This window comes from Panthera pardus, unplaced genomic scaffold (genome assembly GCF_024362965.1).
Source record: "Panthera pardus isolate Hobbes unplaced genomic scaffold, ASM2436296v1 HiC_scaffold_16, whole genome shotgun sequence".
Classification (NCBI taxonomy): domain Eukaryota; kingdom Metazoa; phylum Chordata; class Mammalia; order Carnivora; family Felidae; genus Panthera; species Panthera pardus.
This window is the reverse complement of record NW_026526721.1, coordinates 156,362,624-156,390,600: the sequence shown is the minus strand read 5'-3', so window position 1 is coordinate 156,390,600 and position 27,977 is coordinate 156,362,624. Positions and strand designations below refer to the sequence as shown.

The 27,977-nt window shown below is 44.3% G+C and overlaps 1 protein-coding gene across 7 annotated transcripts in view; it reads left to right on the top strand.

Annotated features, from left to right (window-relative positions):
• Positions 1 to 27,977, top strand: part of ANO10 (anoctamin 10) — a 283,194-nt gene that overhangs the window by 157,937 nt on the left and 97,280 nt on the right. The window contains exon 12 of one of the 7 annotated variants that reach the window (XM_019418544.2): positions 19,101 to 20,021. The exons of 5 other annotated variants lie outside the window; for them this stretch is intronic. In XM_019418544.2, the coding sequence (XP_019274089.2) occupies positions 19,101 to 19,457 (357 nt within the window). In that variant the 3' untranslated portion in view covers positions 19,458 to 20,021. Of the gene's footprint in view, positions 1 to 9,853; positions 10,494 to 19,100; positions 20,022 to 27,977 lie in introns of those variants that run through there. One more of the 7 variants, XM_019418549.2, reaches the window with a different exon arrangement.

Sequence of the window (27,977 nt, the reverse complement as noted above, 5' to 3'; positions counted from 1 at the left end):
GGAGGGAGCTCGTGCTTTTTTCTTTGGTTCCTCTGCCTTTGGCTTTTGCGTCCGTTTGTATTGATTTTTCTGCCCTGCAGATCGCCAACACTTCGTTGCACATTATCGTAACAAGACTCAGAACTTCAGTGCGAATGGCAGCCATCGGTGGGCCTGCTACACGGTACAAAACTCCTTCTTTCTCAGCTGTGAACTGGCCTCAATAGAGTGCAGCTTTTAATAGGATGCGTTGCTGGGCAGTGATGAGACCTTCGCTTACATGACAGCATTGAAAAATTCAGATCTTAACCGTGGGGGCAGCTGCAGCAGCCGGGATTGGCCTAAAGGCTGTTAGAAACTAGTCCTTTTTAATTTTGTCAGAGATGATTTTGTAGCCACCTGAGAAAACGAACTTTTTAAATGTTGTGGTCGTAGCTCATTTCCCTGGGCCTAATGTGCGGTCCTTACCCGCCCCCTGGTCACGTGGCCTAGCTCTGTCTGTCCCCATCTTGCTTACATTGACCTTGAAGGGGCAGAGAAACTTGCTTTGTGACTTGGGAGCCGGCACATTTGATCTCGGGGCCTACCCCTCGCCTCATCCACTGGGATGAAACTTGTGGTGGACTGTTTGTAAGATGTGGATTTCCCCGGAGGAAAAGGATTGGACAATACGAAAAGTAGACGTAAATGATCAAAGTAGAAGCTTCCTCTAAGTATCTGAGGGTATTTAAAGGTGTTTAAACCACTAGAGGGAGCCCACATTGTTCTGATTTCTAAAAACTATAGTGTTTAATAGCTTGATTTTATTGGCTGTGGAAAAGGATACCTTCTACCAATGATTTATGGATGCATAGTTTCAGTGATCTCCATCAGCTTACTCTTAAGTTGGAAATGGGAAATGGCCAGGTCCAGACACTGTCTAAACCGGTGATCTTGTGCTCAGTGTCACAGAACATGGTGTGGGCGAAGTGATTTGGGCAAGGACCTTGCTATGGCTCCAGGGTCCCAGGCTTTCCCCTTCCCCTTTCCCCATAACAGTCCCTGCCATCTTCCACCCTCTTCCTGCCAACACCCTGGCAGATTTAGTCCTATTCGGTAGAATGTCAGCGATCTGTAGCTGTGGGCTGGGCCCTGGGCCCTGGTGAGTAACACAGCCATCCTCATTAGCCCGGGACTCTGAGGCTCAGGTGCGCCCGGGTAGCGGGTGGTGGCCTCTTTCCACCTCTCCTCCCTTTGCCTCCCCCTGGAGGGCTCTGTCCCAGTGATTTTGCTGATCCCTTCACCCCTCAGATTTCCTACGTTTTCTGTCTTGATGTTAATGGAGTTCTGTTAGTGTTTCTTATCTGCGGCGGGCCTTGTGCATAGAAAGGATTACTCAAAATTACTTGTGTTTTAGTACTCAAGTTATTGACATTGTGAATGTAAAAGACAACGTTTCTTATGCTCAATTTATAAAGCTTGTGTTTTATTTGTAAATCTAGTAAATTTTGAATCACAGTCACCTTCATTAATATTCTGATTAACATTCAATAAACTTATACGTAAGCGCATTAGGGTTCGTTAAACGATCAACCTCCACACAGAATTAGTTAATTAAGTTAAACTTTACTTGCAGACTTTGTCTGACCCGAGCATGCCAAAGAGCTTGGCAAAGCATCCTTGGACTCTAACAAGCTGACTCTTCTGAGCAAAGAGCAACGCAGATCAAATACATCTAGCTCGTTAAAGTAGGTTTGACTCTGTTAAGCACGTCAAGCACGTTAGAAGAAGAAAAAACACAAGATAGCTCAGTGATGTTTAGAATATGTGGCTGTGACCTTCTGATAGGACATAGCCAAAGTCGTTTACATTCCCTGCTTCACCCCAGGACTCCTTATCCCCCCAGAGGGAACAGAATTACTGTCACAGACCCACACAGAGCTGAGGTTAGGAACTTGACGAGGCTGGGCCAAGGCCCAGGACTCGGAATGCTTCCAGTATTTCTGCCAGAGCCAGTTTATTGAACCCATTTGCTAGGAATGGCTTTTATAGTAGTAAGACTTTGTTCACCCATTTAAAACATTTTGGAATTTATAAAACTCGACCCCTTCTACTCCGGATATGACTGATTTTGTTACTGAGAACTTTGGGTTAATTCAGTTCCTCACACACCACCCTCCCCAATCCTGCTACAAACCTTTTGCGGGATTTTTTGGTTCCCCTTTTATTGGTTTCTTTGACCACCCTTCTACGTCGACCTATAGGAAGTCAAATAGACTGGAAGCTTATCCAGCCTTTCTAAACCTTCATAGGTTACCCCACCCCAATCCAGAACGCATACTCGGAGAAGACTAAAATACTTGTTGTGATAATTTCTGGAATGGGTGTGTTTGTGTTTGCATGTGTGCATGTGCACACCTGTGCACACACACATCCTAGCTAATGCATCTTTTCAGGTCTGAAAGATAAATCCTGGCCTCAGGTTGATTACTTTCAAGGGTGGTTTTATTGTCAGTATCTGTAGAGTTAGACTTTGGGATAAAAGCTGAATATATCGCAGCTCCACATCCCATCGATCCTAAGGGCATGTTTTCTCACTGTCGCGCCTCTGAAAGTGACTGCATGCAACGGTGGCTGCCATCGGCCAGCACGTGGGCAAATTGAACGTCTCTCCTGGTAGCGCGATTGGCAACCACAGCCCCTCCGGCTTTCAGCACAGCGGCTGTCGAGCCCCCTTTGAAAACTGGAAAGTGAGCCCAGGGTGGTGCAGAAAACCCGTCTTTGGCTCCTGCCAGTGAGCTCAGGCAGAGAGCATCAGTGAAGCTTCGAGTGCAGGCCAGCTGCTCGGAAGGGCTGCCGGGTACGCGGGGGAGCGCCCCTCCAGCCCCTGCCACACCCCGACGCTGCTGGGCCGCACGAGCTGGCTCTGCCCCGGAGCCCAGAGCCCGGAGCCCTGAGCGCCCTCGACTCCGAGAGGAGAGCGATTCCCAAGGGTCGGGCTCTGGATGTGGGCGGAGACATGAGGAGCGGGCCAACGGCCATACCGTGCTCTGTGTTCTTACGTGCCGCGGGAGAGTGATGATTTTAAAAGTCTTCCGAAAGGAGTTTTAAGAGCCCCTTCAAAAGGGACTTCTAGGTGGTGAGAACACACTGTGGAAGGTTTGGGGTGAAGGGAGGTGGTCGCGGGAAGTGGGGTTTGCCTCCTGTTCTCATCTCTTCCTCTCCAGCACCCAATTTTTTTTGCATTGCTGCCGACTCCAGCCTCCGTGCTTTGCAAGTTCCCCCTTCCCCTGGTCAGTGGCTCTCCTGGCTGCCTCCCGGAATCCTACCTCCTCCGCCGCCACCCGGGCCCTCCTTGGTAGATGCCTCCCCATCTAGAGCGTTTCTTTATATCCAGGCTCCTTGTTTGGAGGCATATAATCGAGCCACGCTTGAGTACATGTTGCTATGGAAATGTTTTGTGTTTGCTTCACGCCCGGATTCCGCACGGACCGTAAGCTCGTTGTGACAGGGTCTGCGTCTCCTGTGTTCCTGTCATTTTACCCAGAGTGCCAGCATCGCAGTGCGCTCACTTGACAAATACTTGCTGACTTTAGCTGGGCCCCAAATTTTAATAGAAGTCAGAACTCTGAAAACGTTTAATGAGAAAACCAGGGCAAGTGCTTCACCCCCCCCCCCCCCCCCCCCCCCCCCCCCCCCCCCGTCCCCAGTGGTTTCTCTCCGGGAGCTCCGGGACTCTGGTGACGGAGGCTGTGGGCCAGCCCCTGATCGAGCCTGGGCTGTGATTTTCCCCTCCTTCCTCCGTGTTCCCCACCCCCTTCAGCTACTCTGGTCCGGGAAGTTACTCCAGCGCCCCAAGCACCGCAGCCTGAGGACCCTTGCCCTGCAACCCGCCTGCTGGTGAGGGGACACGTAGATCTGCCCAGGAGCTTCCCAGCAAGTGGGAGGGACAAACAGCAGCCCCATCGGCCGGCAGGGCCTTAGCCTGCTGCACCCACGCCCCTCGTGGCACAGAACGGGAGTCGGTACCCGATGCTCAGGAAGAGAGACGTGAGCAGGGCGATTGTGTGTACCTTCAGGTCTTTGAAGGTAACTACCAGGTTGCCAGTGACCTGACTCACAGCTGAGAACTTCTTCTGGTAGGGACAACACGTGAGTCATTCCACATGAGAAGTACAGAGATTATGCAGCAAAATTAGAAATTAAGCATCAGCATGAAGGTCTGTACCACGAATGTCACTTTAGGGTTCTCGGATTTCCTGTTTAGCTCAATTTGTATCGCTTGTTTCCTTCTTTCTTTGAATATATCATAAAAGCGGTATGAGAAATACTATATTTGGGGTGAATTCTACGGTTCTGCCAATGAATTTGCCGCAGGGGGTCGCTGCCCAAATAAACAACAGGCTCACGAGGGTCCCTGGGAGGGCAGAGGGCTTGTGGCAGGTGGCAGGGTCACAGGGAGCCTGAGAAGTGGCCTCTCCCCCTAGCCCTGGGCCTCCCCCTGCTGCGGAACCGGAGCCCGGAGGAGAGGCCCTTCTCCTCTTCCGGGATTGGTTGCAACAGCGACACGAGTGAGTCTCGTTTTGAGTGCTTGGTGTCCTATCTACATTTATATTTACATTAAGCATTTAATTCATTTGGAAATGATTTTTGTTTTTGAGGCAAGAGTCCAACTTCGTATCTCCCACAGGAGTATCCGTTTATATTCATACCACTTATTAAATAAGCCGTCCCTTCTAGCAACCTGAAATCTTTAGCATATGTTTCAAGATTTTCTATGTCACTGACCTTGCGGTCTCTTTTTGAGCCAATCCATATCGTCTTAGAGCCGTTAAAACAAGTTTTAGCATTTGGTATGGCAAGTTTTTCCCTACAGTTTTCCCTCCTCCGTTTTTCCCCCTAAAGATTTGTTGGCAGTTCTCATACATTTATTTTTCCATGTGAAGTTTAAAATTATTTAGTTCAGTTTTAACAAAATCCATTGGGTTCTGAATGAAATTGTATTAAACCTGTATATGAAGTTTGGGAAGATTAATACTTTGTGATAAGTTTGCTCATCTAAGGACACTGTATTTAGGGTCTCTGTTTATCACCATCTTATTACATATCCTTCAATAAAAATGTATGGATTTCTTCATATAAGCTCTGTACCTCTCTTGTTTTCCTTTGGTAATCCATTGCTTTTATTGTTTTCATGAGTAGTATTTTTCTAATCAATTTCCATTTCTAACTAGTATAAAGAAAAACCTTTTAAAAAATATTTGTCTCCAAGAACTACTAAACTCTCTCATTAGTTATAACTGTTAGTTGTTTCTTGGGTTTATACTCATAGCTGTAATGCAAATCATGCTTTCTCTTCTCTGCCAATACTTATACCATTTATTCTGTGTCTTCTGCCATGGCATTAGCTAGGGCCAAAACAATGTTGACTAGTAGACGTCCTTTAGTCTTGATGTAAATGCTGATGACCTTACTGTTGCACCATTTAATAGGTTGTTTGCTGTAAATTTGTAGTAAATGGCTTTGGATCTTATTCTATTTTAGGTAGTTTGCTTTGCTTGCTTGTTTTAATTAGGAATGACTATTGAATTTTATCAAGTGTTTTTTTAGCCTCTGTGCCTTATTGGCAGGGTTTTTATTTGTTCACTTTTTAAAAATGCAAATGTAATAAATTATGCTGCTAGTTTCCTAATGGTGAGCCGTCTCAGCAGTCCTGAAATAAACCATGCTTGGTCATGTTGTTTTATTCTGTTAATTCACTGCTGGATTCTACTTGCCGGTGCTATATTTAGAATTTTCGCATCTATATTTATAAGTGAAATTGTCTGTAGTTTCCTTTATCAGGTTTTGGTATTCAGTATACCCTAGGTTCTTAGAATGAACCAGGGGAACTTTCCATCCTTTTCCATGGTCTAGATCAGTTTTATTACATAGCAAGTATCTGTTCTCTGATGCTGTCTGCTGCCCAGTGTTGTTGTTGTTTTAATTTTTTTATGCTTATTTATTTTTGAGACAGAGAGAAACAGAACAGGAGTGGGAGAGGGGCAGAGAGTGAGGGAGACAGAATCCCAAGCAGGCTCCAGGCTCCAAGCTGTCAGCACAGAGCCCGACGCGGGCTTGAACTCACGGACCGTGTGATCATGACCTGAGCCGAAGTCGGACATCTAACCGACTGAGCCACCCAGGCGCTCCAGCTGCCCAGTGTTAGCCGAAGTCGGACATCTAACCGACTGAGCCACCCAGGCGCTCCAGCTGCCCAGTGTTAATGAAGGTGTAGGGTAACACCAAGCTTTTTATCTTTACCATTATGATTTAAAAATAGGATCCTACTGCTCTAAAATGTTTTTTCCCCTCTCTTCTGAACTGCCATATATATATATATTATATATATTTTTTTTGCTTGTTACTTTGCTTGAAACGTGAAAACATAAAAAGTTTTAGAGTTTCAGTAATTTTTAGGCTGAAGGCTTATTGCAACAGGAAGGAACGAACGGTTGAAGGGAAGAACTATACACATAGCATCCAAGGCTTTTGTCGTTGCCTAGTTGAAGATCTGAAAAGGGGGGAGGGCCCTAGATTTAGCAGGAAAGAGAGAGCAGGGCTAGTTGTGGGAAGCCTAAGTCCAGCCCCCAGCTCCCTCACACTAGGTGGCTAGAAGCAAGCCTTCCCTGAGCCACAGGCTGTTTTTTGCCTCACCCAGGTGTCACGTTCCTAACTGCTGAATACGATTGCCATGAGGATCGGGAAAAATAATACCCACAGGGCTTCAAGATCCTCAAAGCACTATGTTGATGCAAAGGGTACTTTTATAGGATTATTCTTTTCAGATGGTTGTAATAGAAGACCTCATCAACGAAAGGACATTTTTATTTGTAAACATTTAGGTAGTTGTTGATTTATTGTAAGACAGTGTCTTTGATCAGGACCACTACTGACCATGAGATAAAAAAACAGGTTTTAAATTTTGTTAAGTAATTTCACTTTTAAAGATGTTACACTATGCCCCAGTGAGCCAGGCCAAGTAACACTTTAACTTCCTGGTGCCATTTACAGTATTTATTTAGAAAGGAAACAAAACGCGAGGTCATTTATTTTGTAGGTGTCCGTGCCCTTTCTGCCTTTCTTGTCCTCATAGAGAAGGGCCTTTTCTAAGCCCTTTGTTTGGTTACCTGGAAATCAGAGACTTATTAATTTATGTTACTTATTTTTTATTTTTTTATAGCAAAATGCTCCTTTAGCACACGCGCGCGCGCACACACACACACACACACACACACACACACACACACACCCACCAGAAGAGAAAAATAATTTTCTCTAGCAGGTACTCACAGTACCAGCTGATGGAATCAAAACATGTTTTGAGTACCTGAAATGAAAGTTATTGAAGACTTCATTTTATCAAACCGTGTAAGAATCCCCACGGTAGTATGGCGAAAATGCACTGCATCCTCCTTTGTCCCCCCGTGTCTTCAGTGGTCACCCGAAAGAGTATACAATCCGCTCTCTCAGCGCATAGCGGGCCCCTGCTCAGCAGTGCACCACGCTGCAAACAAAGTCCACATGATCTACGGGTCATGTGCTCTGGGAGACAGTACAGCCCTCCCCTCCCCTCCCCTCCCCTCATTCATGGACAGTCTTGACTGATGAATCCGTGGGGCAGGGTCAGGTGCTGGGGCCGCTTATGTTAGTCATCTGTGTCTAGTGCACGGCTGGGAGGCAGGCCGAGGGCTGAGTGGTGCCCCTGGGTGCATCAGCGAGAGCAGCTACACGGAGTCTAGTTACGGAAGTGTGGCTCCCCTGATGACATCCCGTCTCACGACGCAAGTTAAAAGAACGAAACATGCCGCCTAAAGGAGGAATTGCAAGATCCCCCAAATTCTACAAAAATACATGGTTACTACACTCACTGAGGAAAAGGCCTGGGGTCTGGAAGCAGATCTTTCTTATTTTGGGTAGAGTCGCTTAGGAAGTCATTCTGTGCACAACACATGAGCAAAGAGGAAGAAGGGAGTGAGACATTTTTCTAAAGGAACGATCGTCTTGTTGGATTTCTGCTTTGTGGTGTTCGATGGTGATCACTCATCAGTGCCCAGAGCACAGGAAGCTGATAGCATATGATCATGTGTTCCAGGAGAAGATATAATTAAATAATTCTTGAACATGACCAAAAATTGAATCTCTTAAGAGACAGATTCAATAAGCAGTCTCCTTCGCTAACATCGATGTCTTAGTTATTGGATTGCCTGCCCATTAGCCATTTCTTCTGGAAACTAACCCCCCCTCACCCCCATGCCTGACTGCAGCTGTGTCCCCGCCCTGTCCTGTTCCCTGCCCAGTGGTGAGCACATGAGCATACAGCCTAAGCTCCACTGCACCTCCCTTCCTTGGAGGGTTTGGAATCGCCACCCAGGGTAGCCTGTCTGGCTGCCCTGCTGCACGGGGGACTTGTATACTCAGGAGCTGTTGTTCTTTGCCCTTTTTGCCACATGGTTTGGGAAGCAGAGAGACCCCCTCAGAAGGCAGAGAGTGGCCAGAAGTGGAACTCAGAAAAGAGCAATCTTCAGGGGCTGTGGAAGTTTAGCCCGTTGATCCGAGTGCGTCCTCCTGTGTCGTTCTGGAAGGCATGGTTACCCTGGGAGCAGTTCCTGGAGCAGAGGTGTTCAGCAAGTAGCTGGATTCCCCCCGGGGAGAAGGTGGCATAACTTAGATGATTGTGCGGATGCTTCCGACCCTGAAATCCCATGGTTCCCTAAAGGCACAAGTTAGGTATCGCTCCTAGTACTTACCGTAATTTAGAAGCTAGATTTTATAAATCCTTCTGCTTATAGTTGACCGGGTATATGGTTTCCCCTTTTTTAATATTTATTCATTCTGAGAGAGAGAGAGAGAGAGAGAAAGAGAGAATCTCAAGTAGGCTCTGCCCTGCCAGTCCAGAGCCCATCATGGGGCTTGAACTCACGCACTGTGAGATCATGACCTGAGCTGAAAGCAAGAGTCGGACGCTTAACTGACTGAGCCACACAGGTGCCCCTCAGTTTCCTTTTTAAATCTTATTTTATGTTTTGAAAGTAATGCATAATCATAATTTTAAAGCCCGATATTCCTTTAAGACAGAGTAACCGGTCACTGCCCTTTTCTAGTTTCCTGGAATCAGTGACTCAATATTCGAGCCCTTTCTTCTGCTAGTCACCTCTACCTTTCTGCATAATGTGTTTTTCGGTTTTATTGACTCCCTACTTTGTAACACGATTGTTGTTTTAAAAACTTTTATCTTTATTTATTCTTGAGAGGGAGACAGAGTGTGAGCAGGGGAGGAGCAGAGGGAGAGGGAGACACAGAATCCGAAGCGGGCTCCAGGCTCCGAGCTGCCAGCACAGAGCCCGACGCGGGGCTCGAACTCACGAACGGCGAGATCACGACCTGAGCCGAAGTCGGACGCTCAGCTGACTGAGACCCCGGCGCCCCGTCATATGAATGTTTTTACACCCACCGTACACTCTGTTCCTCCAACCCCCTAACGTAGTTTTACGTCACAACTTTTGGTTAAATTCTTTAATGTGTCCGCAGATAAGCAGGTAGTGCGCCATAATTATGTTCCCTTACATATAACAGAGTTGATAATTGCATCACTTTTTATTCGCTTCGTTTTCCCTGTTCCTGTTACTGGTTCTTGAATGTGCTGTGCTGAAGCACATCCGATGACCCGTCAGTGTTGTGCCTGGTTGTTTTCCATGCAGAGGTCGGGCCCAGAATGGGAGCTGTCCTAGGTCAGTTTGGGCAGGGTCGCTCTCGAAATACGCGACACGCTTCTCGTCCTCGTTTCCAACCTCTTGAGGATTTGCTCTGCTTTGTTCCCCATACCTTGTCTTAATCTGCTTCCTTGTTTTTGCAGATGCATGAGAGAGATTTTGGAATCTTGCATGAAAACATCTTCATTCCCGTTTTTCCTCCACATGTGGAAGGCACTGTTTTCCTGCCTGCAGCTTTGCTGTTGAGAGGCTGACACCAGCCTGTCCCCCGTCTTTCAAACATGGCCTGTTCATTCTCTCCAGAAGTTTGCAGAGTCTTCTCTTTATCCCTGATACTTTGAAATTTTATAGTGATTCTTTTGTAGTTTGGTGGGGGTTTTTTTTGTTTTTGTTCTTTCTGAACAGTTGAACGCGATACTCAAAATTCCTGTTCTTCACTTCTGTGAAATGTCTTGAATTATTTTTTTGGAAAACCATGGTTTCCACATCTCCTATCTTCTCTACCTCTGGGCCTCTGTTGCATTATCTGGACTTAGCGTTGGTTGTGTGTTCCCCCCTGCCCTGGCCCCCGCCACCCTGTCTCCTTTTGGTTGGTTGTTTTGCTTTCTTTTTGTTTTTGTCAATTTGAGAAGACTCCCTCAACTCCTTTCTGATTCTGTCGAATATATTTCTATGGTATGTTCAGTGTCCAAGAGCTCTGTTCTGTTCTCTCTGTGTTCCCATCGCTCTTTAAAAATAGCATTCTGGGGGTGCCTGGGTGGCTCAGTCGGTTGGACGTCTGACTTCGGCTCAGGTCATGATCTCATGGTTCATGGGTTCAAGCTCCACGTCGGGCTCTGTGCTGACAGCTCAGAGCCTGCAGCCTGCTTCAGGTTCTGTCTCCAGCTCTCTCTGCCCCTCCCCCACTTGTGCTCTGTCTCTCTATCTCTCTCAAAAATAAATAAACATTAAAAAAAAATAGTATCCTTTACTTTGTCTCGTGAACGCTGTGTCACATCTCGGCAGTTGTCTTCCATTCCCCGCCTTGTCTGTGTCTCCACCTGAGCCCCCTCTCAGGCGATGACATTTGCCTGGTCCTAGCTTGGGTCTCTCTGGCTGGAAGGGGCCTGGCTCTGAAAGGCGGGGAGGTGGCCCCAGGAGCCCTGCCAGGCCTGGCGGCCGGCCTCCTGAGCTGCCCGCGGCCCTCCTCGGGGCACTGCGGGCTGGGAGGACGTGCGAGCAGAAATGAGTTCATCTGTGTGTGCCAGAAGCCTGTCACACCTGAGTTGCATTTTGAGCTTAACCATTTGGTAATTAACTTTTGTCCTCCTCAGTCTATTCAATACTGATCACTTAGAAGTGCCTGCAGCTGTAAACTTGGCTTTTTTTTTTCCTCTCTTTTTTTAAAGCTTTCTTCAAGGCAAACGTAGCAATCACATTTCACTAAAGGTTGTTCTCTGGTTCTTTTTTATCTTTAAGTCCTAGAATTTTGATGTTTTTTTCTGCTTTATTGAAATTTGGATTGCCAGATTCTGTATTATTTCGTTAAAGTTTCAAATTTCTTTTTTCTTTTACCTACCTGAAGAAGAAAGTAGCAACAAAATTGAAATGCAAATAGGATCGTGAGGCTAAGAAACTTATAGAGAACATCTAAAAGGGATAGTATGTTCTTATCCAGCCTCGTAACATGAAATACTTCATACAGTTGGTCCCTAAATCTTGTGCTTAAGTTCTCCTCTCAGCCAAAGTAAAAAGGGAAAGGTAGCCCATCTCTTTTGTTATTAAAATAAAGAATCATAAATCAAGAAACAGACTCAACTACAGAGAACAAACTGATGGTTACTGAGGGGAGAGGAGTGAGGGATGGGTGTAACAGGTGACGGGGATTGAGGAGGGCCCTTGCGATGCCACCGGGTGTTGTGTGGACGTGTTGAACCACCGAATTCTACACCTGAAACTAATATTACACTGTATGTTAACTAGCTGCAATTTCAATAAAAACTTTTTTTTAATAAAAAGCATAAAATTCTTCTTCAGGGAAAAGTAAACCCCAAGATGACCTTATCAGATAATTCTTTGATTAGGGAACCTTGATTGCTGAATGATCAATGTCCTCAAGATAGTTTTAGAAAATGTGCATAGTAGGCGATTCAATATAGTTTCAACATAGTTCAATATAGTTTCAATATAGTTCAATATAGTTCAATATCGTTTCAATATAGCTTCAACATAGTTCAATATAGTTTCAATATAGTTCAACATAGTTCAATATAGTTTCAACATAGTTCAGTATAGTTTCAATATAGTTTCAATATAGTTCAACATAGTTCAATATAGTTTCAATATAGTTCAATATTGTTTCAATATAGTTTAATATCGTTTCAATATAGTTCAACATAGTTTCAACATAGTTCAATATAGTTTCAATATAGTTCAACATAGTTCAATATAGTTTCAATATAGTTCAACATAGTTCAATATAGTTTCAATATAGTTCAACATAGTTTCTGAAGTGCCTTAACTTAGTAGAGGCGTTGCCTCAGGGGGCTGTGAAAATACTACTGCGCACTTGGCTTTGCTTTTAGGCGCTCTCACCTTGAAATAGAGATAGAATTTGGAAGCCTCATAACTTGTGTGACTTCTCAAGCTTCTGCCAGGGGGTAGATCACCGTCATTTATTTCTGAATTACCTGCCACGTAGGCCTGGTGCCAGTGCCTCACGGGATTGAAACTGGGAACTGTCGTATCAAGGACGAACACAGCGTGGAGGTGAGAGTTAAGCTCTTACTGAATGAATTCCTTGTGCGGGAACACCTGCCTCCAGGTAGAAGGCCTGCCTCCGTTCCGGCAGGCGGGAGGCACCAGAGTGAGCAGAGCCACCGTTAGGCGGGAGCTGCGGCTGCTCCCTCACCTGTCGGAGGGGGATACAGCTCCTGCCTGGGGGACGGCTGGGAATTCATACGCTTTCCGAGGTGCACGTGAAGCGGTGTGTTAAAGCACAGCGTGCAAGGCAGGACCGCTTCCCCGGGACCGTCTGTGGCGAAAGGGCTTCAGAACTTTCCTTCGTCGCCCACCGCACGTGCCTGTGCTGTGCAGCGCGGCTCGTCTGTCGTCCGCCACAGTCCGAGGCTCCCGTCCAGGCGCGGGCGATACTTCCTGTCGTGCTCAGAACCAGCAGCGGCATCTTTTGTGCCAAGACGGTGCCTTGTCCGAGCAGGAAGGCCGCGTCCCCTCGCCCTCCTGGGAGCCGTGTGCCTGATCACACCCTAGCTTCATCCGACAGCGAAGGGAGGTGTCAGGACGTTCGAGATGAGGGGTCATTTGTCATCAGGTCATTCCCTCCCCGTAATACAGTCCAGGGTCTGAGGAGGTATCCGGGGCTTGGATCCGTGTCGAGATTATTCCCTTTGATTCCTAAATGGCTTTTATGTGATGTTATGTTACTGATTTGACACTTAAAAAATAACCACCGACTATTCTGAGCTGTTTTCTTAATACAAAACTGGAGGGTAATCGTGGGAGGATCACGTCCTCTTTCTTTTTCTATCCGGCAGGAAGTAGGTTTGCCATTTTTTATTTCTTCTTCCAAAACCCATGCTGTGGTCACCCATGAATTCAGATCTAGACCTTTTTCCTTTTCACAGTTAATTTTGAGTTCTCTCATTATTTTAATGTTTATTAGTGGTACGGCCTGCTCAGGCAAAATTGCACAAAGTGATCTCACTCAGGATTTCCTGGGAAGATGGTGAAGTTAGGGGAGAAACCAGCAAACGTTACCAAGAAAAAGGAAAGTTAGGGGGCAAATTACATCAGTACAGAAACAGGGTGCTCATGGGGAAGTGGGGCCTAGCGCAGCCGACAAGAATTGATGGGTTTTCACCTGATAGAACAGGTGAAGGAAGGAAGGAAGGACGGACCGCCTTCAGGAAGACACCAAGAACCAACCCGTGACTTCCCTTTCTGAGGAAGTTGGTGCAGTGTCATGAGAATGAACTTTAACAACTTCTAGTCGACTGCTGCAGACCCCGCTCGGTAGAGAGGCCAGGGCAGGCCTAGGAGAAGCCAGGATCCTCTTCTACCCAGGATTCGGACACATTCAGACACTGGGGACGAGGATGTTGCCACAGTAAGCCAGAGCTTAGGGACAACCATCAGGCCTGCTGACAATTGTTTTTTGGAGCTTTCTTTTAGTATTTAGTTAGGTGTGATTAAGCACATGGTAATTGTAGGAGGAAAGTAAATAAGCTGAAAGAGAAATCCATCACTCAAATCTAATGCCAGAGAACAACACATTATAAAATAACAATGCGTAAACAGCGTATCAAAACGTAGAAATCTGAAGTAAGCCAGGTAGAATAAGTGTGAGATAATGGCCGTGAACATTTCTGGAGAAAAGAGTGCAACGGTAGTAATTTGCCCTATCATAGGATATAAATCCACAGGAACTGGAAAATTGTGGTGCTGGCACCAGAGCAAATAGATAAATGGAGGGGCGCCTGGGGGGCTCAGTCGGTTGAGCATCCGACTTGGGCTCAGGTCATGATCTCGAGGTCCGTGAGTTCGAGCCCCGCGTCGGGCTCTGTGCTGACGGCTCGGAGCCTGGAGCCTGCTTCGGATTCTGGGTCTCCCTCTCTCTCTCTCTCTCTCTCTCTCTCTCCCTGCCCCTCCCCCGCTCATGCTCTGTCGCTCTCTCTCTCAAAAATAAACAAACATTTAAAGAAATTAAAAAAAAAACCAACAAATACATAAGTGGAACAGAACAAAGTCCAGGAACTGTTAGAAGTACAGACATACACAAATTTGGTATATTTTATGATAGGTATTTCCTGTCAGTAGAAGATGATGCCTTGGTTATTGAATGGTGGTGGGACAACTGGCTACCCATTTAGAGGGAATGGGTAAAGGTCGAGCCCCTCTTTAAATTATACGCTAGTTATACTAATAATACATTATTATCTAGTTTCAGTAAAGTTATAAACATAAAAATGAAACCCATAAAAATACTAGAAAGAATTATAGGTGAATGTTTAGCTAACCTTTGGGTGGGGAGACCTTTACTATCTGAATGGCACCAAAGGAAGAAGTAACTGTAAGAGAAAAGATTCACAAGTTCCTTACGCTAACATAAAGTTCAGGACTGAAAGGGAGCTGCGTATCCAACATAGGTGACGATTAAATGTTGGCCCCTTCTTCTAGTGGTGTCCCTTGCCACTATAAAAATAAAACTGTATACAAATCTTTATTATGGGAAAGATGACCACAATAATAAATGAGAAGTGAAAAACTTGTAAATGTACGTATTTGCATGTATGCATTTCTGTAGGAAAAGGCCTGGATGCAATCTAGATTTAACAACAGTAGTTTTTAAGTTAAGATTTGATAATCTATTCCCTTTTTCTTTTCCTGCATCTTTTTCATTCTTTTCCCATAGTGATTACGTATTTAATCAAGTATAGTTGAAAACTAAAGGACAAAACAGTTTCACAAAGTAATTGGTGATAATAAACTTGGAGAGAAAGCGGAGCTTCGCGCTTCCCCTTGATGAGACCAAATAGGCCTCTTAAGGGAATTTTGGAACCATGTGTCGTAACTGCGGGATAACTGAGCGGCATTGGGTAGCATCGTGAATCTACACGTAAATTTCTTTCAACGTAAAAACGAAATGCTTACGTTCCTTCCAAAATAACTAAAAGACTGTATATATTTTTTAAATGTTTATTTACTTTTGAGAGAGAGAGACGGTGTGAGCAGGGGAGGGGCAGAGAGAGGGAGACACAGAATCGGAAGCAGGCTCCAGGCCCTGAGCTGTCAGCACGGAGCCCGACGCGGGGCTCGAACCCACGAGCAGTGAGATCATGACCTGAGCCAAAGTCTGATGCTTAACCGACTGAGCCACCCAGGCGCCCCTGGAAGATTATATTTTAAATTGTCATTTCTCTTATGATAGTTGATATTTGATTTTTTTATACATTCATTCTTTTTAGCCAGTGTTTGTTTTGTCTAGTTCCTCTGAATTAAGCAGCAGAAAGCTGTTTTAACGTACAAATTTATCATGGGGAACCAAAATTAGTGAATATGCCTCTTAATAAGAGCTTTGGTTTAGCCATTTTAAACTGTTTATAAATTAAAAATGGAATCCAGGAGAGATTGTTTTAGCCCCTTGTCCACCCAGAAGCTCTCAGCCGCCAACACGAAAACGCCTCATTTCTAAGGAAATGTTGCCCTTCCTGCCGCAAGTCCTCCAGGGGTTTATTGACTTGGAGAAGCAGCATAGTGGTTTTGGATGATCAAGGCCGATGGGCTCCTTTGAACCCACCAGTTTCTCTTAGGCGTCATGACGTTGGCAATCTCCTAATGGGAACGAGGCGGAGAAGAGAAAAGAGAGCTCAGATTTTCTCTGTCCTCAAACCTCTCCCCCTCACTCCTAGCAGCCACCGCCTTGCCTACAGCTTTGCCTTTTCCAGAGCGGCACAGAAATGGGATCGTATAGTTTATAGCCTTTGAGCCTCTTTCTTTCACCCAACGTAACATTTGAGATTCATCCGTGCCACTGCATTTGTGAAGAGCCCCTTGCTGTGCACAGTAGTATATGAGTGTGTGGATGCACTACAGTGTGTCTGTCCGTGTTTCAGAAGAGGGATATTTTGATTGCTTCCAGTCCTTGCGATTTTGTGTAGAGCCGCTGCAAGCATTTTCCCACTGCTTTGTGCGAGTAGAGGTTTTCATTTTACTGGGGTAAATACCTAAGAGTAGGATTGTCGCGTCATGTTAAGGAACTCTGCGTTGTTCCTTACATTACAGCCGCCACCCGTTGTTCCCATGTGGCGGTGCCATCTTGCCTTTTCCCACCAACAGCGTGTGAGGCTTCTGGTCCCTCCACGCCCTCACCAACACTTTGGTGTCCGTTTTTGTTCGTTTGGCCACGCTGGTGGTCGTGTCGTGCTGCAGCATTTGCATTTCTCGAGTGACGAGTGATGTTGAGCATCCTCTCAGGTATCGATCTGTGACCACGTATTTCCTTTCCTGAAGTGACTGCTGCAGCACCTACTTTTAGCTACTGTGTTCATGTAGACGTTTCACTGTGTCGTGTAGACATTTCAGAGTGTTGATCTGTCTGATTGTTTCCTTGAGGTGTGTCTGTCTTCTTTTTTCTTTTCTTTTTTTTTTAAACTGGTCTCCCTGTCCCTATAATATGTTAGAAGTTTGGTTTACAGGCTTGATTAGATTCAGTTTAAGCAATTTGGTCAAGCACATTTCGCAAGTGGTGGGTATATGAGGGATTTAAAAGATGCGTCGGAGCAGATTGAAAGGCACACCTTGATGATACCACCCTAACACTGTAGCAGCTTCCCCAAAAGCGGGAACGGCTTTATAATGTCCTTGACTCTGCCAGAGGGACAGCTGGGATCAAACACAGGAGGACAGGTTGGACCTCAGTGCAGAGGGAACGGATGGTAGAGGGTGAGGGTCCAGCCAGGTGTGGGAACAGGTTGGGGGGGGGGGGGGTGGGACTCACCGATGTCCTCTTCTGAAAGCCTCTGTTCTCTCCCCAAAATAGCAAGGTTGGTGCTGACAGTACATAGAGACAGGTGTTGGAGGCTTGAAGACCAGGGAGCAAGTGTAGAGTCAAACGGGGGGAGCGAGAGACTGAATGGACCAGAGTAAAATGACACAGGCCAGGCCCAGAGAGCCCTCTTGAGGACATGAGTTTACATGGAGGTCACCTGAAGTTGTGTTTTCCCCCCAACCATTGTTGTGAGTGTATTGTTAATAGTTGGACCAATTTTGATTAATTGTGGGCCCTCGCTTTTGGAAATTTTCTCAAAATGTAGGAATGTATCATCTACAGAAATGTCATTAGTAAAACCGGTTACAGTTTAGAATTTTAGCCCCTAGATGCTCACCCCAAAGCCCTGAACACCTGTCCTCTGCAGGAGACGGACGTTAAGAAGTTTCAAATGAAGAGGAGAAAATCTTGCAAGGAATAGTCCATTTCCTAAGTGTAGAATTTTGAAATTTTGAAACTTTGTGCCCACCAAATAGGAGATGTTCTGTGGCAAATAAGGGAAAAAGTAAATGTTTTATTTATACTTGATTTCTTAATATTTCTTTTGAAATTGGACATACTTTCACTGTTAGTTAGACCTGGGATTGAATGTTTGATGTTACTTTAAATAGGTTTCCAATTGGGGAAAAGTGTTTTCTGAATATTTTCTGGGCCATCACAACAGTGTTATGTAAGAAAGAAAATCGTTATAATATTCTTCTAAAAATACTTCAATGGAAAATTATCTTGCAGTTAGAATATGTCCGTTTAAAGATGTAACATTAAAAACTCTGCAATCTTGATTTACAATGTATTTTTTACATTAATACACTTTATTTTTTAGAGCAGTTTAAGTTTTATAGAAAAATTATATAGAATATTTATATTTACCACCTAACCCCAATTCCCCTAAACAGTTTCCCTTATTATTAACATCCTGCATTAGTGTGGTAACATTTGTTACAATTGATGAAACAATGTTGATACGTTATTAACTAAGGTCCAGAGTTCACACTAGGGTTCACTCTGTGTTGTACATTCCGTGGGTTTTAACAAATGCCAACTGCGATGTATCCACCATTAGAGTATCATATGAAATGGTTTCACCATCCTCGAAAATCTCCTACGTGTCACCTCTTCATCCCACCGTCCCTCCCACCCCCAATCCCCTGGCCACCATGGATCTTATTACTGTCTGTACAGTTTTCCCTTTTTCAGAATGTCGTATAGTTGAAATCATATGTAGGCTTTTTTAGGTTACGTTCCTTCACTTACTTAGTAAAATGCATTTAAAGTTCCTGCGTGTGTTTTTGTGGCTTACTAGCTCATTTGTTCTCATCACTGAATAGTACCCCGTTGTGTAGATGTACCGTGGTTTGTGTATCCAGCCGTCTACTGAAGGACATCTTAGTTGCTTCTGATTTGGGGCAATTATGAATAAAGCTGCTCTAAAGGTCAATGTAATTTTAAAGCTACAGTTGTAATTGCTGATGCTTTCCTTAAGCAGCACTGACATTTGATAGACCTTGCTTTGCCTGATTACTCACAGTAGGTCCAAGAATGTTTGCAGATGGCACTGGCCGTCTGGAGCTTAAATCCACATGAACCTGAAAGAATTGTCGGGAAGGCAGATCATGAAAAGAAGCCATTTGATGTGGGACTGAAAACCCACCTGGAGGTCTAGAGAAGAGATTTTCACACCACCACCACCACAGCGTAAGCTGCTGGGGTTGCTCTGCTCGATCCTGGATGCCGTCATGACAACAGTAAGCGCAGAGACGCCTTGTGAGCTCCGAAAGCTTGATTTGCGTTCAGAGTCTGTGTGGGGGAGGGAAACCCTGTAAGGTCTCTCCTTCTTTCTACAGGCCTTGGTCCACGTGGAGCCACATGCAGACGTGCCTGTACATCTTTCACTGGGGCAGCCTCTGCCACCCGTGTGCTCTGTCACTCTGGCCCCTGCACAGGGACTTTACATTCGTCCACGGCATTTCCCGTTACAGGAGAGTCTTCTTGATGGAGGGTGGTTCCTTGATCCACCCTTTCAGCCCTTCTCGGGGACTGTGTGTCACGCTGGGCTGCACACTGGGGAGACAGCGGTGACCGACACAATTGTGGGAGTTAGGAAACTGACGTGCACAACGGATCAGAATCCTTTAGGATCACTGCCCATCCAGCTCAGTGCCGTGGCCGTTTTCAGCTGTGATACTACACCATGCATATGAGAAGGCACTGCTAAAAATCCTAAGACCTTCTGACCGAAGCAGGGGAGTGATTAATTTTGCTCTGAAAGGACAACAGCAGTGGGTTGCGCTATTTATAATTAAAACTTACAATATGACCCAAAATGCTTGCCTTACAACTCAAAAGAATGCATATGCTCGAACGGTAAGAAGCCCATTACCGTGATGAAAGCTGAAAACAAACATACAAAGTGTCAGTGTCTTCCCATTGATGGGAAAACTCTAAATTCCTCCGTATCTTATTTTAATTCTCTGAACAGCCTGGTTTATGCATATCTCAATCTGATACAGTTGTTATTGCAGAGAAAGTTGAGAGTTCAGGATTCACTGCATCATTCTGTTGTGCAGTCCTCTTAATCAGTTTTTGCAGGTATAATTTGCATACAGTAAAACACACTCATCTTAAATGTTGCGTTTGATGGGTCTTGACAGTTGTATCCCCCTATGTAACTACCGCTACAAAACGACTTAGGATATTTCCGCGTCTCCAGAAAGTTCCTCCTTCCTCTGTGCAGTGAGCCTCTTCTACTCCCCGCCATAGACCATCGCTGACGTGCTTTCTGTCACTATGAATTACAGTTGCCTGTTCTGGAAATTTGTATGAATGGAACAACTCTGTGAATACTGCTGGCGTCTGGCTTTTTTATTTAGCGTAACGCTTTTGAGATTCATCCACATCATTGTATGCAGTGGGTTTCTTTTTATATTGCTGAGTAGTATTCCCCTATCTGAATATACTACAATTCTCTTACCCACTCATCTGCTGATGAACGTTTTGGTTGTTCCCGTATTTTTACTATTATGCACGAAGCTGCAATGAACATTCTCACGTGCTTTTTTCATGTACCTCTGTCTTTGTTTCCCTTGGGTAAATACCTCAGGGTGCATTTGCTGAGTCGTAGGGTAAGTTTTTGTTTAACTGTGTAAGAAACTGTCAAACTGTTTCTGAAGTGTTTCTAACCTTTTACTCTTTGACCAGCATGAGTTGTGAATTGCAGGAAGTCCACATCCTTGCCTGTATTTGAAATTGTCGATATTTTAGTTTTGTTTTAGCCATTGTGACAGTTGTGTAGTGATGGCTCCTTGTGGTTTTAATTTGCATTTCCTTGGTGACTAATTATGTTAGAGCATCTTTTCATATGCTTGTTAGCATTTTATATATCTCCTTTTGTGAATGGCCTGTTCAGTTATTATGCCCATTTCTTTTAATGCGTTGTCCTCATTACTGAGTTGTAAGAGTTCTTACAACTTGTAATATACAAGTTGTATTCTGTCCATAAGTCTGTTGTCAAACATAGGCAGGAATTTACTCCCAGTCAGTGACTTGCCATTTTATTTACATGTTTTTTTCTGAAAAATCTTCCATTATGCCATGGTCCTGAAGATTTTCTTCTGTATGAATTTTCTGGTTTTAGCTTTTATGTTTAGCCAGATCTATGATGCATTTCAAGTTAACTTTTGTATATAGTATGAGATAGAGATTGAGGTTCAATTTTTTTTTTCCTAAATGGCGTCCAGGTGCTACTCTAACCATTTGTTGAAGAAACCCTTTTCCATGTATTGATTACTTTGGCATTTTTGTCTAAATTCAAATAATCGCATATGTATGGCTCAATTTCAGGACTATTTTGTTCCATTTGTCTGTATATCTAATCTTCATGTTTTAAAGTTTTAAGTGGTTTTAAGTCTTCATATCAGACATTATTGGTCCCAAACTCTGTTGTTATTTTTCAAAACTGTTTTGCTATTCTAGGTTTTCTGCATTTCCATCTGAATTTTAGAAATCAATTAGCTGATTTCTAAAAAAAAAAAAAAAAAAGTATTTTGGGGATTGTGGGGATTGCATTGATCTATTAGATCAATTTGGAAGTGATTGACTGACATTTGAACGATATTGAGTCTTCTGATCCATGAACGTCGTGTATTTCTCTGTTTATTTAGGTCCTCTTTAACTTTATAGATTTTGTTGTACAGAATTTACATAGATTTTGTTAAATTCACCCATAAGTATTTTATGTCTCTAGGTTCTGTTGTAAATTGTATATTTATATCAATTTCCAATTTTAATTACTAACATATAGAAAGAAGACTTAATATTTTCATGATCAGATATCCTGCAACTTGGCTAAATTTGCTTATTAGTAATAGTAATTTCTTTTTAAAAATACATTCTTTAGAATTTATTGTGTACACAACCGTGTTATCTGCAAATAAAAACAAATGTTCTTCTTCCTTTACAACCTGTAGGCCTTATATTCACTTTTCTTGCCTGATTGCACTGGCTGTAACTCCAGCAGAATGTTGAATAGAAGTAGTAAAAGTTGACATGCTTGCTTTGTTTTTGATTTTAAGGAAAGGCAGTTAGGTTTTCATCGTTTGGTGTACTGTTAGCTGGGGTTTTTTTTTCCTAGATGCCTTTTTAAAGATTAAGGAAATTTCACTCTCCTTCTATCTTACTGACTACTTTCACCATGTATGAGTATTGAATTTTGTCAGAAATTTTGTTTGTGATAGGTCAGTTTTCTCATTTTTTTCTGTTAATGTGTTGACTTACATTAATTAACTTTCTGTTGTAAAACCAGCCTTGCATTACTGAGATATATCCCACTTGGTTATATTTTATTACAGATTGTTAGATTCAATTTCCTAATATTTTGCTAAGGATTTTATATCTATGCTAAATAAGAGATATTGGTCTGTAACTTTATTTTCTTATAATTATCTTTGCCAAGTTTTGGTATCAGAACAATATTATCTTCAATTTCCTTTCCCTTCCTTTTTTTTCTGAGAGAGATTGTACAGGATTATTTGTTTTGTTTTTTTTTAAATTGATATTATTTATTCCTTAAATGTTTGATATAATTTTCCAGTAAGACCATCTGAGCCTGAAAAGTTTTTAAATTATGAATTTAATATCTTTATTAGATACAGGGAAGTAGTCACATTTTCTATTTCTTCCTGGGTCAGTTTTGGTGATTGGTTCTTTTCAGCAGTTTGTCTATTTTATCTAAGTTGTTAAATGTCTTAACATAAAGTTATTGATGTTACTTTCTCATTATTCTAATTTTTAGAGAATCTTTAATGATAACTCCTTTCTCAATCCTGATATTGGCAATTTCTTTCTTCTGTTTTTACTCTTACTCAGTTTAGCTAGAGTTTATCAATTTTATTTTTATTTTCAAAGAACCAACTTTTGATTTCATTGATTTTCTCTACTGTTTGTTTTCTGTTTCATTGATTTCTGAATATTCTTTTAATATTCTCTTTATTCTGCTCGATTTGGTTTAGTTCTTTTTCTAGTCCTTCATAATTCTGTATCATGAAAGACTTCTTAGGCTAGATCCCCTAGCTCTTCTGTTGGAAGTTTTCATTTTTTTTTTATTAGCAAAATGAATTTAGTAATCCATTAAAAGGGTCATACACCATGCTCAAGTGGGATTTATTCCATGAATGCAAGAATGGGTTGTTGAAGTTTTCATTTTGGCAGTCATTTATTAATTTTGTAGAACTCTTTCTGGTTTTCTAATTTTTCCTTTTTCATGAGTATCTGTTCTTGCAAGTGAATGCAAGGTTTTCTTAGTTCTCTCTGGAGCCGTCCTTGAAAATAAAATAAAAACCTTCTCTGTGAATTCCCTGCATGCTGTTTCATCATCCTAGACTCTTTCATCTATTTTCAGATTTCCAGAAATTTGTAGAAATATCCCATGTGCTCACTGTGTCCTTCTCATTTCTTCGTTATTATGGAATTGTGCCTTTTGTATTTCTTTGCTGTTCTTTGGATGGTCTCTCCAATTGGATGTGAGAGATACATGGGAATCTTCTCTTAGACCAATATAGTTCATTCCTTTTTAGCTGCTCTACATGGTAGCTAGTCTGTGATGTGCCTGATTTCTAATCCCGTGCTATGGCTTACTGGCTGTGTGCCCTTGGGCAAGTTATTTAACCTGTCTGTGCCTCCCTCTTAAAACAGAGATAGTGGGGCGCCTGGGTGGCTCAGTCGGTTAAGCGTCCGACTTCGGCTCAGGTCACGATCTCGCGGTTCGTGAGTTCAAGCCCCGCGTCGGGCTCTGTGCTGATGGCTCAGAGCCTGGAGCCTGTTTCAGATTCTGTGCCTCCCTCTCTCTCTGACCCTCCCCCGTTCATGCTGTCTCTCTCTGTCTCAAAAATAAATAAACGTTAAAAAAAATTTTTAAAAAAACAAACAAACAGAGAGTCATACCTCCTTCATGCAGTTGTTGTGAGGACTAAGTGAATTACTACATATAAAGCCCTTAGAACAACTTCCAGCATACGTAAGCCCTACGTAAAGGTTTTCTGTTTAGGTTGTAGCCTAGACTTTTGTGCATACCCTCCAGTTGGGTCTGTGTGCACCGTACTGAGATCGGGGTCCCAGCTTTAGTGTTTACGCTCCGGGCACATCGTGAGAGGCTGTCCACAAAAAGTTGACATTGCTGAGAGGAAACACACATGCATTCTGGATTTTCATAGAGATTCCACATCACTCTTCTACTGTTGTACCACCATTGGTAGATATGGGAATTCTCTGTTGTTCATCTTGTTTCTAACCTGATAGACAAATGAGGATGGCTAATGCACTCCCATCCCTCAGTTAGAGAGCTATGGTAATAATTAAATAAACACATTAAATTAAATTAGGTTTGTATTTCGAATCCTTAATAATCTTGAGGTGCACAGCAAGGCCCTCTCACTCACCAGGAATGTGCCCATGAAGCAAGGTGGGGGAGACCCGGAAGGGCCAACCGTGGTGGGGGAGGGTCAGAGCTCATCCACGGCCTGAAGCATGGTCCCTCCTGTCATGGCTGAGCCTCGTCAGCTCCACCAGCTAGGGCTGAGCTTGACCACGCCACAAAAAGCAACTTTTTGCCTATGACTGTTGGAAGCCGGAGCAGAAGCTTCTGCACCAGCCGGAAGCCCTCACCAGCCTGTGGTGGCAGCTGAGAAGCGCCTTCACCAGGAGCGTCTCACGCGGAGCCTGGCAGCTACGGCACACCTTTCAGCTGTGTCCCCTCCTTGCCCACACGCACCCACTCCGTGCCCGAGCTTCTCTGCACAAGCCGTTCTTCCTCCGTGGCCCATGGGCAAGTACCGCCATGGGCCACAGAGCCTTGTTCCGTCACCATCGAGCCTTTTCTCCCTTTGCTAGCGAAGAGCACGGGGTAGAGAACTGGGGTGCGAAGGCAGTCCCCATCCTTTTTACCCAACAGCACTGCCTCCCCACAGGGAGGGGGCCGTGGCTACCTAGGGAATAGAACAGGAGGCGAACGTGGCATGGCGGCAGGAGGTGGTGATGGTGGAGGTGGATGGACAGAAAGCAGGTCAGGGAAAGAGAGAAGTGCCACACTCGGTGAGGAGTGACACTGCCATTGCTCCTAGAGCCATCTGATGGCCTTGGGTCTAGAGTGCGTCCGCCTGGCACTGAATGGTGCTGCCCATCTGCTCACGACCTCGTCCTGTGCAACTCAAGGGGATCAGAGACTTTGCCTCAGCCACGTGGAAACATGGGTTCGGAAGCTTGTGGCATGCAAGACATTGGTTGAAGTCCAATCTGAGATTTAATAGTCTGCGTTTCCTGTCCGCCGCTACTTCATTTGATGTTAATGGAATTTATAATCCGTAGGAGAATTCATGTAGAAACATTTTCTGTGTGGAAATATTTTCAGAATATTTTATTGTTACGGTGAGTAAAAGGATGTGAGGAGTTTTGTGGAGCAAATCAAATTATTTCAGCTCAAACTCAAAAACTTTTCAGGGCTGCATCGTCTTGTGCTAAGAACATCCTTCCAAGAAAGGGGAAACTTTCTTAAACTTCTCCTTAGAACAGGTGTTTCTTAAGTGTGTCTGTCTTAGACCTTTAAGAAGATTCACCCGCTGGGTGCTGTATGGATCCTATTGAATAATAGACTCCATTGTAAGGGATTTCTTGACAAGGACTCCAGGATCAGCATTTGTAACGGGCCTCCAGGGTTTTAATATTTCCATCTTATAAGTAACAAAGGTCACGTGTAGCACAGTGGGGAAATGTTGTTAGTTCCCTTTCATGGGCACTAAGCTGGGAACAAAATGAGAGTTCCTGACCCTTCTTCCTGTGTTCTCTCATCCTCTGTCTTGGCTGGCAGGAACTCAGTGAAAGTGAGGCAGAGAAACTTGAGCGATTATTCTAAGGTCACCCAACAACTCCCATGGGAGTAAGAATGGGGGTCCTTGAGTGTTGGTTGATCAGATCGTGAGCCCTTTGGGCCCCAGACACGGTTGTCCCGCTCTCCCTGTAGCACTGAGCCACATCACAAGTGGCAGCTTCTCGGAACACATTACTTAATTTGATTTCCATCCGGGGCTGCTCTTCTCCCTGCAGCCGATTGCCTTTGAGCGTAGAAAGTGTAGTTTAGAGATGGAGAACAGAAAGCATACTATGAACCAGGAGCTTGTTGGAAACACACGTTTATTCTAAAGGGAAACATGAACACGTTTCTGCAAGAAGCCGTACCTGTCAGGGTGAGCTCTGATGCTGTGCTTAGCATTGGCTAAGAAGTACTTCGTGTGCTAAGTTATTAATCATAGCGTCAAGCTCAATTCTATAGGAATCTTTTTATCTACTTTTCTCTCCAAATATATCAAATTATGATCAAAGCTTTGCTCTTTATTAGATTCACGATTGACTGATTTCGTTTTTGGCAACTGCTATTCTAGATCCTGTTAAATGCCATCCATAAATTGTGATAACTATTGTACCAAAACATGTCAAGTTTATAGAACGGAGATACTCTGTTGGGCGCATTATCGTGCTACATTATAGATCTCTCCGGAGCCAGGTGTACAAGTAACAAATAGTGAAAAGCTTCAAGTATGAAAAATACATACCAACTAACTGTCCATTCGTAAGAATGCTCTACTCACTTCCCCCATGACCACCACTAGCTCAGATACACAAATCAAGTTGATCCCATGCCTTGATTCATGGTACAGGCGTCTTTGCTTGTATTTTATTTCCTTTAGTCCCACTCCTGTGACCCTCCTCCTGCATACGCACCCACACCGGCATCCAAGTATGTCCTTCCCTTCCACTCAGTTATTTAAATTGTGTTTTTTTGTGTGTGTTCTTGAATTTACGTGTATGGATTTGGGCTCTGAGTCTCTTGTTACTTTTCACTCATTACTATGCTTATGGTGTCTTCGTTGCCGTGTATAAGATGTGCTTCATTGTTTCATGCTGCTGCAGAGATTTCCATCTTCTGAATGTGCCAGAATTTATGCATCCATTCTCCTAGTGATGGACACCTATTCTGCCTCCAGGTCTTTGCTTGTAAAGCCAGTGCTACATAAGGGTGCCCAGCTTGGTACTTGTTCTCCGGGGCTTACGCTGAAGCACCAGGGGAGGAAGTGCCCAGCGTTAGTGGATGGTTAGCATCTTGACGGTAAAAATTAGTGCCACTGGGGTCATATGGAACTTTCAGGGCTGTGAAGTGCACACATTTTGCATAGAAGATGACATTCGACAGCGCAGCTGAGATTCCTATTAATTGCGAGCCGCACCGTCTGAAGATTCTATTTTCGTGGTGTCCCTTCCCTTTTCTCCTGATGACTCCGTAGGTGCTGACTGTCACTCCCTGCCAGCTTCCCCGGGAGGGAGCCAGCCTGAGTTATCCGAGGAGTGGGCAAAAAGTAGCACCTCGATTTCTATTTAAAGAAATTAATTATTTCATCATGGAGCAGATACTTAAGTGGTTTTTTTCAAATGTTAAATAGTCTCTTTGTTTTTCTTCGTCTCCACGCATCAGAAATTAAAGTTAACTTTTTGTTCCTGTTGCATTTTGACCTTGCTCTACAATAGCCGTGCCTGGAATATATCCGTCTACGGAGTAAATACAGCCTCATGTGCCACAGGAAATTATGATTTATCCTTTACGTGTCTTGTTCATCTTGGTGCCCTAAGCCCCAGAGTCAGAGTCTGATGCCAAAAAAGAAAAAGAGGTTTGGGACCAACGTTTGATGAATTCCATCGTTATATTTGGAAATTTGGCCAGCACCCGCCCACTCAGAAACTCAGAAACTCAGAAGATCAAATCGCAGCCCGCGTGGGCTCCAGGAGGGCCCCCAGATGGTAAAGGGGTGAGAGAATCGTCCAGTTCGGCCGGTCTGAGGAGGGATCGGTGGGACGAAAGCTGCCCCGCGGGGATGGCCCTCCTCTCCTGCGACCAGCCCATCGCCCATTTCCAGTCTCGGCCCGCGCCACCCCGCACCCCTCACCCCGTCCCCGGAGGACCTGCGGGCCTGGCTGGCCCTCCCTCCAGGGCCCTCTCCCCGGTACCGGTACCGGTACCGGTAGCGTCGCTGTACCTGCTTCACCGCCATAGCAGTCCACTTCCTTGACCCCTGCCCCGCAGTGAGCTGTCTGCCCCCCGACTTCAGCCGTCACCCCACAGCCGCGCCCTGACCTTGCCCGTGCGTCTGGCACCTGACAGGCCGCAGTTTACAGTCATCACC